We start from the raw sequence: 14872 nt of genomic DNA, 5'->3' as shown, positions 1-14872 counted from the left end.
AGGGGCCTTCGCGCCGCCTCCCAGTGAGAGCCATCAGAGGGCGCCGAGACTGCTTCCGAGGTCATCCGGGCGTTAGGGTGCTGGACGGGAGCGCGTCCGGAGACGCAGACCTCGGGGAATGACGGCCCTCCTCCCGCGCCCCGCGCTCGGCTGCCATTTCTCTCCATCATTGCTCCGCTTAGCGTTTAAAGACGCGCGAAGGAAACAACCGAGAGCGTGGGCGTCCAGACTCTCCCGACCAGGCCCGCCCTTCGGCCCCACCCAGCTCGCGCCGCCCCGGTCGCTGTCCAGCGCCGGCACACCCTTCCCTGAAGCCAGTGAGGCCTGGGACGCGTGCGGGACGGGCACGCCCGCAAAGGCGTGGATACTGGGCCCAGAAGGTGCAGCCGGCGCGCTTAACGCTCCGGCTGGGAGGGAGCCCTGCAGCCTCAGGCGGAGGGAAAGTGGGAGGGCGCCCAAGTCTCGCGCCTAGGGAGCGAGTCCATTCGGGTCCCTGGGGAGGAAGGTTGGCTTCTTGTCATTTATGGGCGAGACCACCGAAGCTTGTCCCCTACTTTGAACCGGAGTTCTGAATTTGCTATGTTTAAGAGGGGTCAGTCGTGTCCGATCTGAAGCCAGCTTTCAGAGAAGGGCTTCCGGCCTAAAATATGACACCCGGACCCCCCCGCCGCCAGAACTGTGGTCTCGTCCAGGCCAAGGTGCTGGGGGAGGGTCCGGGAGGGGCTGGCGGGAAATTTCGGAGTTTGGCTGGTTGTTAGCAGCTGCGTTCATCCCCTGCTCTCTTTTCTGGTCTCTTCGTCTTCTCTTGCCCTCCGGTGCTGCCATGCCCTCTTCTGAAGAAGTAACCGCCATTTCCCCCAGCAAGCGGGCCCGGCCTGCGGAGGATGGCGGCTTGCGGCTCCGCTTTGTTCGACTATCGGAGCACGCCACGGCCCCGACCCGGGGGTCCGCGCGGGCCGCAGGCTATGACCTGTACAGGTGAGTGGGGACCTCAGGCCTCACGTGGCCGACCGGTCTCGGCCCCCGGCAGCGCCACCCTCGCAGAGGAAACCCGGTTCTCGGATGATTTAGCTCGTGTTCAGCCCCTTTGCCCCAGCTTGAACCATACGCTAGAAAGGTTATGGACACAAACTTTTTTGTAAATGTAGGCTTCCTGTCATTGTTAGTTTGAAAATTTTGGCTTTTTAAAAAAGGCATAAATTTAACAGGGATTTGGGCAAAGTGTGCAGAATGGTAAATAAATATCTGTAAAATGCCCAACGCATTATTTTACAACATTCACTCTACTCTTTTTAACAAGTGGAAGGTGCCGTGCAACAGGGTTCATCTTGGCCTTCTAGGGTGATGGCGAGCTCAAGAAAAGCCACGGTGGGCGCTGAGATTCTGAAATATCTAAAAAAGATTAATGAAGGCCACTTCTGGGGTTAGTTCTTTCTACATCTATTAGGCCTAAGGACTGGGACTTTGTGAAAGGGTACGAATATGAAAAACAAAAAATGGCGGGAGTGCTAGTAATACTACAACCGTTCATTTGTAGCGCACTTTTTTTTTTTTTATACCTGTACAGGAATTTTGTCCCACGTGCTATTTAATCAAAACAGTCTTGGATTAGAGGAGTGTTACTAATTTACAAATGGGATCATTAAGAGTGATTTGCCCAGGAGCTTGAATGTTGCTGACGGTTTTTTACACGGAATTAAGTGTTGTTGTTTTTTAAATTTGGCTAGTATGTTCAGTATTTAGAACCATTAATAAAGGGGAAAAACGATTCTGGGAGGGAGGGGTGTTCATTTTATGACCATATTCCAAGCGTTATGATTTATTTTTAAGGCACTCCAGGTAATTAGAATGTGAGAACTACTGGTCCAAGTACAAAAGAAAGGAAGAAAGGACTGTAACGATATTAATGGGGGGCGGGGAATGAGATTAATTGTAGCTAAAAAAAAAAAAGTGTACATTATTGTGGCTAAAAGGAATATAGTGTGCCTTTTGATTTTAATGGGAAGGAGTGATGTAGTTCGCTTAGACCCTTTTAAAGTATATGGCTGGACCTTGTGAGTCCTAAGGGAGATCTTGATTCAAGATACTTTAGTTCTTTAGTCATCCTCCTAAAAAATATAGGTGATTTTCTGTATACTGAGCTTGATGTGGAAATATCTGATGTCTTTAATAAATTAGTGCTTAACAGTTTAAAGAAAGGAAATTACAGTGAAAATATAGTACTGCTTTATGGGACTTAAGTTCTGCAGAGGAACTTCCAGTTTTGCTCATTGTCAAATCTCTTAAATGTTTTTAATGAGGCGGATACAGACAAATGAGAATTGCTAATACTTGTATTATACTAGAAGTGTTAGCAATTTGCTGGATGGACCTTAGAGAATCAGTACCTCAGCACTTGATTTCCAGGGGCTATTTAGAGTGATCCCTTACTTGGTGAAGTTCATGGTCATAGGTTTGGTGAACTACACAGCCAGGCAGAACTGATACAAAACAGCTCTACCTTCCCCCACCCTTTATTTTGCCTACAGTTTTCTTCTGCAGTTTTTTTGTAATCACAGAATTGTAATGAGAATAAAATGAGTTAATACATATAAACATATTTGCCCCATTATTTAGTTCTTCATTTTCCTGTTTCTCACGGTATTAGCAAAGTTTGTACCATTTAAAGTTTGACTTTTTTGTCAGTTTCCCATTGATTGTGTTCAGAGATGAAGACATTTACATTGTCAACATATCTTCCTACCACCATAAAATTCATATTCTTTCATCTACACTTGCCTTTTAATTTTTTTTTTATTGGTTGTTCAAAACATTACAAAGCTCTTGACATATCATATTTCATACATTAGATTCAAGTGGGTTTGCCTTTTAATTAATAAATAAAACATCTACCTTTTTGAACTTTTTAAAGATGAATTGAAAGTTTGTCATGGCAACATTAGTTGGCAACATTAGCCTAAGATTGTACTATTTTATGAAATGTATTTAAAGCAATTCTATATGTATCATCACAAGGAAAGAATGTAAAACAATTTTATAAGTAAATACTGTTTTTTTTTTTTTTTTAATTATTTTGTAGTGCCTATGATTATATAGTACCACCTATGGAGAAAGCCCTTGTGAAAACAGACATTCAGATAGCTCTTCCTTCTGGGTGCTATGGAAGAATAGGTAAGTGATTCAAGAAACAGGTAACTATTTGTCAAGCCCTTTCTTTGTGATAAGGTATTTAATCTTAGTGTTGTTGGATTAATATTGCTTGGTCTTGGTCCTAAAATAATGAAGTGCCATCTATGATGGCAAACAGTCATTTGAAAAATTTTATTTACATACATGTTTTGGTCTTTCTCTTTGGCTGTCTCATTTCGATTCCTTATTTGTGTTTTTGGGAGACTCACATTGGCCTAAGAGGTTGTTTTCATAACTCCTCACAGAAAAACTAAAAATATAGATGATTGTTATTTGGATCTTTTTCCAGAGTGCCGAATTTCTCCCTTCAAGGATTACGTTGCATATTAGGTCAAGTTTCTTTGTGAAGAGTGGGATGAGAATTACTAATACTTCTTGTATTAGGAAATAGGGACTTACAGTGATGGCACATTATATTAAGAGAGTAGAACGTACTCCAGAGTATGTCAGCCCATAGACTCTTATCTTGTTTCAGTATCATCCCATGGGGTTCCAGTAAGGAACAGTAGTTTTCTTGAGAGAAAGCCGTATTCTAGGAAGCTAGTACAAAACAGACTGCAAATCAACAGGTTTGATTTTTTTTTTTTTTTTCTGGAGTGAGTCATTTGTCACCAGAGTTAGTCCTGAATTTGTCAAAAACATAAGTACTTTTAAATAAGTACACAAAGGGGCATATGCAACTGTTAGCCCCTCCTCTGGGGAGAGAGTTAGACTTAACTCAATCTTGTTAGCCACGCATGGGAGAACTACTAGTACTTCATCCCTTAAGAGAACACAATGATTTTTCTCCTGGTGGTCCCTTTTAGCATCACTGTCTCTACTTTTAGAGTTTTTAGGGGGGGGGATGGCCAGGAAATAGTGAAATAAAAGTTAAGGCAGAAGAAGTGGCATTTATTGACAAAGTACCTGATATAAATTATTCTGAAATAAAATAATAGAATTTAGAATAATTGTGGGTCTCATGCTTAAGCCAGCAAGTTATAAGGTAAAAACTTTAGAATAAAAAACACAGGAGTTCAATGTTTAGCATTGGCATTTTACTTAACTGATACAAGGCCTTTTATCTTACTCTGGTTCATGTGTTTTAACAAAGTTATGTGTTTTGACATCAGAGTCATGAGTAGGAGTCCTAAATTCTAGGCTAAATGCTGCTACTGTTGTGTTAGGTTTCTTCCTCCCCCACCCTCTTCCTCCTCCCCTCTCTAACTCTCCCTTCCCCTCCCTCCTCCTCCCTCCCTTTCCCTACTGCTCTCCCCACCCCTTTCTTATCAGCATTGTATTTGTTCCGGTCTCCCATCTTAAAACAAATCATCTTCCTTAGCATTGTGTCCCTGGCCAGCTACAGTTCCTCTTTGCCCCTTTGTGGCCAAACTTCTTGTAAGAGCAGTCTGTGGTTGCTCTCACTTCATTCTAGCAGTCATCTCCCAGGTCTATACCACAAATCCTGAATTGACTGAAGTCATATGGGGCTGGTTTAAGTGTTGTTTTGTTGTTGTTGTTTGTTGTTTGTTTTTTGTTTTTAGTAAAACCTGGCTGAATTTCTAAACTAGTTTTTCCAACTTTGGTAATGCATTATGATTAAGCAATCTTTAATTCAGAACTGTCTAATAAGGGTAAGATGAAGATATAGACATAGTAGAGGAGATATGCTTAAATTGCATAAATTATATTGTGTCCAGTATTGCCCCTCCCCACTTAAAATAACCAATGGCTTCCTTTTTGTTTTCAGCTCCACGTTCTGGCCTGGCTGCAAAATACTTCATAGATGTAGGAGGTAATATATTTGTTTTTAAATTGTGCAAATGTGTGTATTGGCTTTGTCTTTGCTTAAAAGGTAATGTGTATTCAAATGACAGATTGCATTTTTATTATCAAGAAAAGGAATTGCATTTTTATTCTCTTGACTGTTTAGAAATTTCCATATCTTGGGTGGCTGAGGCAGGTTCAGTGGTTAAGTACCCCTAGGTTCAATCTTTGCTACCCTCCCCCTCCAAAAAAAAACCCCATATCTGAAATAATAGATAATTATTATACAGTCTCAAATACTATTTGATAATTTAAAATTTTTAAGTGATAATTGTAAAATTTATGTTATTTTACTAACAGGCTAACCAGGCACTATCTGACAGAAAAGATTTTTGCCTTGGTTTAGTGATAATCTGTAGTTAGTCGAAAAATGAGTACACAAAAGGAAAAGATTTTGTGATTATTTTTAAGCAATTATAGTTTGCTTAGGTAGTTATTAATAAGTATTAAATAATTGTCAAACAAAAGGTTCTATAAATATAGATCTATCTAGTAAGGACTTTCTTTCCTTTTAAGAGGCTGTCCATGTTTGGCAAAATATATCAAAACAATCTTTTCCTTGAAGAGAGAAAACACTGCTGCTCTAAAATTTCTTCCAAGGAAAGTCTTCTGTGGCATGTATTTCCCTTAAAACAAAACCTTACTCATGTCTCCCATAGCTAACAAGTTTCTCATGTCGCCCCTGTCATGAAGAAGCCCCAGCGACCTTTGCTAGCCACCCTTGATAAAGGATTTCTAACCTCCTCTCTCTCAGAAAATTTAATCTCTTCCTGTAGTACACACCCCACTGATATAATCCCCTGTCCTGGTTCTTTTTTTATCTTCATTAATGAGATAGTGCTTCATTTAACAGCATGTTGGCCCTCAGGTAAGTGGGTATTCTAGATTTTCCTATGATCGTTTATATAAAGCATTCTATGAAGGTTTTTTTTTTTTTCTTTTTAAATAGATGAGGAAACCAGCTCAGAAATGAGCCTAAGGTGATAACATGTTTAAACATGTTTAGACTATTGATATGATTCTAACATCCTTGTTCTTTCCTTTGCAGTTAAATGCTGAATTAGCCTACCTCATCTCCCTCATCAGGGTCCTGGATTAGTTTGACTTGTGCCCTGCCTCTGTGGGGTGTGGAGGGATGGGTGGGGGTTTAAGCTCATGATAAAGCCTAGGCGGCCAGGTCTTGGCTTAACAGAAAGGCCTGATATATCCTCATGGTGTCACTAGGTGGTGCTGTGGGGCAAGACAAAGCCAAAAGTAGTTCTTTGGGGAGCTGAGTTTTATTTAGCCAGGGATTGTCCACCCACTCCAGAGTTGAAGTTAAGTTACACCTGACTTTCAAAAATACTTTTGGAGGTTCAAATATTATTTGGGATATAATTGTAATCTAACTTAAGAATGTAAAAAGAGTGTGTGTTTTTTAAGAAAATTTCAAAGGCCTGCTTTGAAAGAAACATGAGTTCTGAGGCTCAGTTTTCTCCTTTGTATAATAAAAATTGGTGTGCTTGTCTCTGAGGAATTGGAGGATTAATGATTATGTAAACCATATGACATAGTGCGTGGCATGTATTAAAGTCTGTTTTATCATTTCTGCCGGCTAGGGAGTTAAGTTTTTTTTTTTTTTTTTTTTTTTTAATGTGGAAAATCTTTTTTCAACTTTTTTACCAATTTTTGCTTTGTTTAAAACAACCCTCTGGAAGAAAATTCATGTAATTGGAAAATCAGTTTGCCTGGTGGATGGTATGGTGTTGTTCATAAAATTACATTGTGGTGTGTTTTTGGATGCAGAAATATCTTTAAAATGTCAGGCACAAGTTTATCAGAGTTGGCAAAAATTTTTATTTCTTAAGAGAGAGATTGTTAGAAATCCCAGGCTATAAATAAGGGTCAAAGGGAAAAGTTTAGAATGCAGGATTCTGTTCAGAATTCACATCTGGTAAGTGTGGATAGTTTTCACTAAAAAAGGTTTCCAGCATATGACATGCCAAAGTCTTGACACAATAAAACTTGTGCCTGAAGTCAGTTAATCACTCTGCCAGTTCCAATGCATGATTTTTTCCAGTGATAACTTCAAGATACTTTCTGCTTTCTCATGAAAAGAAATATCCCTGATGCCTATATCCATTATGCAAAGAATGAATAAATCTTGCTTTTCTTGAAAGTCAAATGGCAGTTGACTTTCAGTCAATTAATAATTGAACTAGAACCTATTGAATTTTGTATAACATTGTTATTTATACTAAAAATAACATAATTGAAGGCTTTTTTTCTGCCATATTTTCATTGACTTCAATTTCGTTTCTTTTAGTCACTTAAAGACTTTTCTCATTTTCCTGTTGCCAAGTATAAAGTCTTAGTAGGTCACTTGGCCCCGTAGAATTGAAGACTCGTAACTATTTGAGTGCTACTAACAAGACAACTTTACAGATGTACAGCAGAGCCTTTTACAACAAGAGAGTATTTTTATATGGTAAAAAATATAACTTTTTTTAAACCAGCAAATATATGCAACTTGAATATGTGAGAAAAAAAAGCCAAAATATAGAAGAGGACATATAAATGTCCAGTAAACAATGGAAGGAAAGAAATCCAGCATTACTGGTCCTCAGGGAAATTCAAAGTAAAGCAATTAAATATCATTTTTTACTGATCATTATTGGCCAGAATTTAAAAGTTGCTACCATTGTACTGGCAAGGATTTTGGAAATGGGCATTTTCAAATATTGCTGATAGAAGTTTGGCTATGCCTTTTTTGTAAAGTTATCTAGCAATACCCTCCAAAGTATAAAATATACACACCATTTTACCCAGGAAAGTGCTTTTTGGAACCTATTTGACATTTATGCAGGGATATTTGTCAAGGGCTGAAGAGTGACAGGTTTGTACATATTAATCTCAAAGGATATCTATTATTTTTAATGGAAAAAGTAAAGTAATGCAGTGTATTACTGTGATATTGGCTAGTTTTTTTTTTTTACTTTATGTGTATTACTGTTTGAATAATTTAAAATTTTTCTAATAAAATAGAAACAAAATAATTTTGAAGGCAGTCAGTCCACATTGTTTTTCCTAAACTCATTTGAGATAAATGAGTTATTACCCTGGCCTGGAACAATATGCTGTATACAAAAGGGTCTCTGTGTTAAATCTAAGCTAAATCATTTCTATAGTCAAAACTTCCTCTGTGTAGATACATGGAAAACCGCTGGTCTTAATATCAGTTCTTTTCATAATTATTGAGGGCTAAATTAATGGTCATTTGGCAGCGGGGAAAGAAACTAGGATTTAATACTCTGAATTGGTCAAATTTTGTTGCTGTTCCACTAGAAAAGAGTAGACCATTTCCTTCAGTCTAGACATGAAGTGAACTGCCTTTCCTGCTTTTCAGCCCATTTTTAAAGTACCTTCTTAGCAGGCATTTTTTGACTCATAATCAGCCTAATTTTTTTTAACCTTAAAATAATTAGTATAGCTAACTAGCCTTTGTACCCATCAAGATATTCCGATTTTTATTCTCTGCTTTCATGAGGGTATTTTGGAGAAGGGACAAGGAAGAGTATTCATAAGAAGTCAGATGTAAAATAGAGCTATATTCTATATTTCATAAGAATCCTATCCAGCTTTTCATAACAGCAGAAAGAATATGTATCATAGGAAGTTCCAAGGGATGGGAAATAACTGTTAATGGGTAGAGGATTTCCTGGGAGGGTAATAAAAATGTTATAAAATTGATTTTGGTGATGGTTGTACAACATTGAATACGCTATGAACTTTGGGATCATATACTTTAAATGGATGAATTATATGTGAATTAGATTTCAATATAAAAAGAAATGAGAAGGCCTGGTGCACCTGTATTATTTGTATTTGTCTTTATGGAAGCATTTTAAATTCTTGACCCAAAAACAAATGGTATCAAGTCTGGTCAAGGTAGCTCTCTGGACCAGGCTAGTTGGCCAGGCTCAACTTTCCTGCAAAGATTTGCTCTCCATGTGTTCATAATCTCAAACACTAATTGTACATATAAGTGTACTCATTATTAACTATGAGCTAATACCTTCTGAGAGCTTGTGATTTTAGAAGGAATGGTGGTTCAGATTAAAAGGAGAGGAAGGATGTGAACGGAAAAGTTCAGCTCCCATTTTATTGTAAAAATGGAGTGTTCTGGTATTTTTAAGACTGCTACTTAACAGTGTAAGCATTAACTCATTTCTGCTGTAGATCTTTTGGGGTTTTTTTACATTTTTATTTATGATTTGGTCATGTATCGATCAATATTAGTGAAAAACTGTTCCCAAGAAAAGTCTTCGAAGCCCAAATCATAATTTTCTGCTAGTCTTTTTGGCAAGTATGCAGTGGGTAGAGATGGTAATTGCCATTATTAGCTTAAAGTAGGAAATGGTTACCATTTAATAAGGGTGACAGATAGGAAATTAGGACCAATTTTCTAAATTCTTATCTACATTTTAGTAATACCTTTTTTTGTTTTTGAGGCATTACCTAGTGCTAAAGGAAGGTTCACTTACTGAAGTTCTAAGTATAAAAGTCTGAGCTACATAAGAATGATTTTAATGTAATTTTACACTCGGTGATAATAAATCAAGATATTATTTTTCTTTCCTCTAGCTGGTGTCATAGATGAAGATTATAGAGGAAATATTGGTGTTGTGTTATTTAATTTTGGCAAAGAGAAGTTTGAAGGTATGTTAAATACATATATGTATTCCCATAAACGTAGTGAATGTTCTGAGTTTCTGTCAGTAATACTGACTCCTCTAATACTCAATGAATAAGGCAAGATATAAAAGAGTACATGAATAAAATCACTAATAAGCTTTTTTTTTTCTTTGAAGTAAAAAAAGGTGATCGAATAGCACAGCTCATTTGTGAACGGATTTTTTATCCAGATATAGAAGAAGTTCAAGTAAGTGTTATAAAAGCTTAATAATTAGTGACATAACATTGCAAGTGAAGAAAAGACACAGCTTAGAGGGTTTAATATGCTGTTTGTAGCTAGCAGTATATATGACTTAAGATCTTACTTTTAGAATTTCTTGATTTTATTTTTGATCCTAGGAATTGAACCCAGGGGTTCTTTACCACTGAACTACAGTGCCAGCCCTTTTTATTTTGTATTTTGAGATAGAGTCTTGATAAGTTATTTAGTGCCTTGCTAAGCTGCTGGGGCTTGCCTCTAATCATGAGTTGCTGGGATTACAGGCATGCACCACTGTACCCAGCTCATGACACATTTTCATGTAGATATTATGTAGCATTACTTTGGATAATGAATTATTTAATATATTGTGAAATTTTAATATTTCATTAGCTTTTTAAACAAATATCCAATTTTCTAATTTGTGGGGTCTTTTTAAAATTTAACTTTCTTTTTGTAATCTTTAAAAGTCTTATAGGGGCTGGGTAGAAGAACTGAAAGAGGCTCTAAAATTAACTGTCTTATTACTTTTCTTTCAGGTGTTGAATGACACTGAAAGGGGTTCAGGAGGTTTTGGTTCTACTGGAAAGAATTAAAATATAGGTCAAGTATAGAAAAATGTTACTTTCTCTTAAAAATAAAGACTTTCTGCTTAAAGTGTTAGTATTTTGCACGACTGAAAAGCTAGCTTTAGCTTCTGAAAGTTTATTTTCTTACAATAAAGGAAAGAGTTTCTTTGTTAGTATCACATGGAAACTTTCTTGTATTTTTCAGTTTATGGTTGTATGTAAATCTGTGGTAATCTAATGCAAAATTTTTAAAATCAAATGTACATTAATTTCAAATTTTAAAAAATGTTCAATAAATTATTCCTTTCAAATTATTATGCTTTAATTGCTTTATAATCGTAATTAAGTTTCCAACACAAGAATTGTGGGACACATTCAGACAATAACCACTGTTCAGTCCTTTTGGCTTTGAGCCCATATTCTTTGCAGGTTCTTTTGGCTTTGAGCCCATATTCTTTGCAATATCTAATCTCTAAAGTGGTAGAAGCCAACAAAATGGAGGAAGATATGGTTAATGAAAGTCCTACTCTAGTTTGCTTATACATAGAATATATTCCAATTTGGGCACTATGCTTAAAAATGCTCAGATAGGAACCTCTTCTGGGATTGAAACCATGTTCATGGATGCAGATAAAGGATCCAGTATATTTTGTTGGAAGAAGACAATTGTTATTTGGGGAATGGGAGAAATTTGGGAGGAGGTGGCTAGAAAAGGCCCTTGGAATAAAATAGACATTCTCACATTTTTAAAGACACAGAATGAGTAAGTCTTGTCCTCTGATTTGGACTGGAGTTAGGATCGGTATTAATCTAAGAGGGTGGTGGCATAGCGGCAGACTCATGGAACTTCCCTAAAACAGAATTAAAACAAAAGTATTCCAATAAAATCAACATGGAAGAATATATTACAGTCAGGACCATTGGAGACTAATTTTTGTAAAGCTGGAACATTGTCTTTTATGTGTATAGTACGTAAGTGTATAGTATAGTGATTATAAAATTGGAGCAGTTATATAACCAAGCAGAATATATAGCCACCATGCTAGGAGTACAGACCTTCTTATTAGAGTTTGTAGAGATCACAGCCAATTTCAGTTTATCAAACTACGGGCATTAGAATGTTTATGCTTTTTTGGCAATTTGAATATTGCTGTGATTGTTCATGTACAGCTTGGTGAGTGGACACATTTTTGATTCTCTTGGTAGCTATTTCCGGGTCATATGGTAGTTGTATATTTAACTCTTTGGGGAACTGCTGTTTTCCAAAACAACTTCACCATTTTCATTCCCATCAGCAATTTATAAGGTTTCTGTTCTTCCACATTCCCTCACCAATACTTGTTATTGTCTGCCTTTTTTTTTATTAAAGTTTATATAGTAGGTGACATAGTATCTCATTGTAGTTTTGATTTGCATTTCTATAATGACTTCTAATTAAGTATCTTTTCATATGCTTATTGGTCATTTATATAGCTTATGAAAATGTATTCAAATTCTTTGAACATTTTAAAATTGGATTATTATTTTTTTTTTTTTTGGAGGTGGGTGGCAGGGATTGAACTCGGCCACTCAAGCACTAAGCCACATCCCCAGCCCTATTTTGTATTTTATTTAGAGAAAGGGTCTCAGTTGCTTAGTGCCTCACTTCTGAGGCTTGATTTGAATTTGTGATCCTCCTGCCTCAGCTTTCTGAGCAGCTGGGATTACAAGTGTGTGCCACTGAGCCTGGCTGTCTTTTCTTTTTGAATTATAAAGAGTTCTTTTTCTTTGTTCTGGATTCAAGTCCAGTCTTACACGTATGATTTGCAGATATTTCACTTGTTTGTCTGGTTGTCTTTTTTTTTCCCCCCCCCTCCTTAATGGTGTCCTTTGAAGCACAAATTTTTAAAATTTTAATGATACCCAGTTTATTTCTTTTGGGTTACTTGGGTTTTTAATGTCATATGTAAGAAACCATTGAATAATTCAAAGTCAAAAAGGTTAATACCTACTTTTTCATTATGTTCAAAGTTTTTTTTTAATGAGGTAACTTTTTCATAGCTTTATTTTATTCATTTATTTTTTATATGGTGCTGAGAATTGAACCCAGGGCCTCACATGTGCTAGACAAGCACTCTACCACTGAGCCACTCCAACCCTTAGCCCTTTTATTTAGAGTTTTGATCCATTTTTGACTTGTGTATATGGTGTGAGGTAAGAGACACAACTTAATTCTTTTCCATGTGGATGTCTAATATTCCAGCCTCATTTATTGAAAAGACTGTTCATTCCTCATTTAATTGTCTTAGAGTACTGATTGAAAATCAGTTGACCATAAATATAAGCTTAGGCTTATTTCTGTATTCTCAGATCTATTCCATTGATCTTTATGTTTTTACTTACACCAGTAGCATATTGTCTTGATTATTATAGCTTTGTATTAAGTTTTGAAATCGGGAAGAAGGAGTCCTCAAAGACTGGTCTCTTTCAAGATTGTTTTGACTCTCTAGGTCACTTGCATTTCCATATAAATTCTAGAATCAATTTGTCAGTTTTTCAAAGAATGACTAGGATTTTAGTAGGTTATTGAATCTTTAGATCAGTTTCGGTAATATTGTCATATAAGTAATATTAAATCCTCCAACATAGGATGAACATGAGTTGCTTTTCCATTTAAAAAACAGTGATGTTTAGCTATTTGTAGTTTTTAGTGTACCAACTATATATATTTTTTAAATATCTTTACAATTGGAATACTTTTCATTTTTTTCCTCGCTTAATTGACCTGATCAGAACCTCTACTATAGTGTTGAGTGGAAGTGTCAAGAGCTAATATCCTTGTGTTGGTCCTGAGCTAAGTGGGTAAACATTTTTGTCTTTTTTAGTACTGATTGAATGCAGAAGTGCTTTCCACTGAGTCATATCCTCAGCCCTTTTTGAATTTTTTATTTTGAAACAAGGTCTTACTAAATTGCTTAGGGCCTCGCTAAATTGTTGAGAATGGCTTTGAACTTGGAATGTTCCTGCCTCAGCCTCCCAAGCTGCTGGGATTACAGGTATGTGCCACTGCAACTGGCTAAGGGTAAAAACTTAATGTTGAACTTCAACTTACTGTTGAAACACTAAATATGATGTTAGCTCTAGATTTTTCATACATAGCTTTTTATCGGGTAAAGAAAGTTTCTTTCTATTCCTAATTTGTAAATAGCTTTTGTCAATGGAAGAGTGTTTTTTTGTCAAATGTTTTTTTGTCCAGTGTTTTTTGTCAAATGTTTTTTCTATGTCTGTCAAGATGATCATGTGTTTTCTGTTCTTTATTCTGTCAATATGATAATATCATTGCTTGATTTTCTTAGATTGAACCAAACTTGTATTTCAGGGGAAAATTCCCACTTAGTCAAGGTGCTTAATCCTTTTTATATTTTGCCAGATTCAGTTTGCCAGTATCTGGGTGGAAATTTTTGCAACGATATTCATAAGGGAGATTGTGTTGGTTTGCTAGGTCTACCATAACAAATTACCACACACTGAGTGGCTTAAAACAACAGAAGTTTATTTTCTCAGATCTAGAGACCAAAAGGACAAAAATCAAGTTGCTGGAAGGATTTTGCTCCTTCCTAAGGCTCTAGGGGAAGAATTATTCTTGCTTCTTCCTAGTTTCTGGTGGTAGCTGACAACCATGGCATTCCTTGACTAGTAGACTCTAATCCCTCCTTCATCTTTACAAGGCATCTTCCCTGTCTCTGAGTTCCCTTTTCCCTAATCTAATATATTAACTTGATTACATCTGCAAAGACCTTATTTCTGAATAAGGACATGTCCATAAGTACTAGTGATTAGGGCTTGAATGTATCCTTTGCAGGGGAGGACATGATTCTACCCGCTGTAGATATAATGAATAATATTTTTCTTCTCTTGTGATTTCTTTGAATTTGGCATAAAGTCTCATAGGATGCGATGGAAATGTCCTATTTTTAAAAGGTTTTTTAAAGTCTAATTAGTTAAAAGTTTGGTAGAATTTACTGGTGAAACCACCTAGGTCTGTGGGAATTTGTTTTGTTTTGGAAGTTTTTTTTTTTTTTTTTTCTTCAATTTATTGCTTTCTTTCATATTGTTGTCCTTAGATTTTCTTCCTTTCTGATTGAACTGGAGGTCTTGTGCATGCTAAGCACATGCTGTACCACTGAGCTTCAACCCTAACCCTTGTTTAGAGTTACTATTTCTTGTGTTGGTTTTGGTAGTGTGTATCTTTTTTAGGAATTGTTCCATTCCATCCAGGTTATCTAACTTGTTGAGGTACAGTTATTATGGTATTATATTTCTGTAAAGTCAGTAGTGATGGTCTTCTTTAATTCCTGATTTTAGTAATTTGGGTATTATTTGTGGTCAGGCTAGC

At 36.6% G+C, this 14872-nt stretch overlaps 1 protein-coding gene across 3 annotated transcripts in view; it reads left to right on the top strand.

Moving 5' to 3' along the window:
* Positions 1-10811, top strand: part of Dut (deoxyuridine triphosphatase) — an 11045-nt gene extending 234 nt beyond the window's left edge. Inside the window, exons 1-7 of one of the 3 annotated variants that reach the window (XM_048792990.1) lie at positions 49-380; positions 840-978; positions 3080-3171; positions 4919-4963; positions 9619-9693; positions 9846-9916; positions 10468-10811. In XM_048792990.1, the coding sequence (XP_048648947.1) occupies positions 119-380; positions 840-978; positions 3080-3171; positions 4919-4963; positions 9619-9693; positions 9846-9916; positions 10468-10524 (741 nt within the window). In that variant the 5' untranslated portion in view covers positions 49-118 and the 3' untranslated portion in view covers positions 10525-10811. Of the gene's footprint in view, positions 1-48; positions 381-839; positions 979-3079; positions 3172-4918; positions 4964-9618; positions 9694-9845; positions 9917-10467 lie in introns of those variants that run through there. The other 2 variants (XM_015480689.2, XM_015480690.2) reach the window with 2 other exon arrangements.
* Positions 10812-14872: the final 4061 nt, after the last annotated feature.

This window comes from Marmota marmota, unplaced genomic scaffold, assembly GCF_001458135.2.
Source record: "Marmota marmota marmota unplaced genomic scaffold, marMar, whole genome shotgun sequence".
In the NCBI taxonomy this organism is placed as follows: Eukaryota; Metazoa; Chordata; class Mammalia; order Rodentia; family Sciuridae; genus Marmota; species Marmota marmota.
This window is presented reverse-complemented; position numbering and strand designations above follow the sequence as displayed.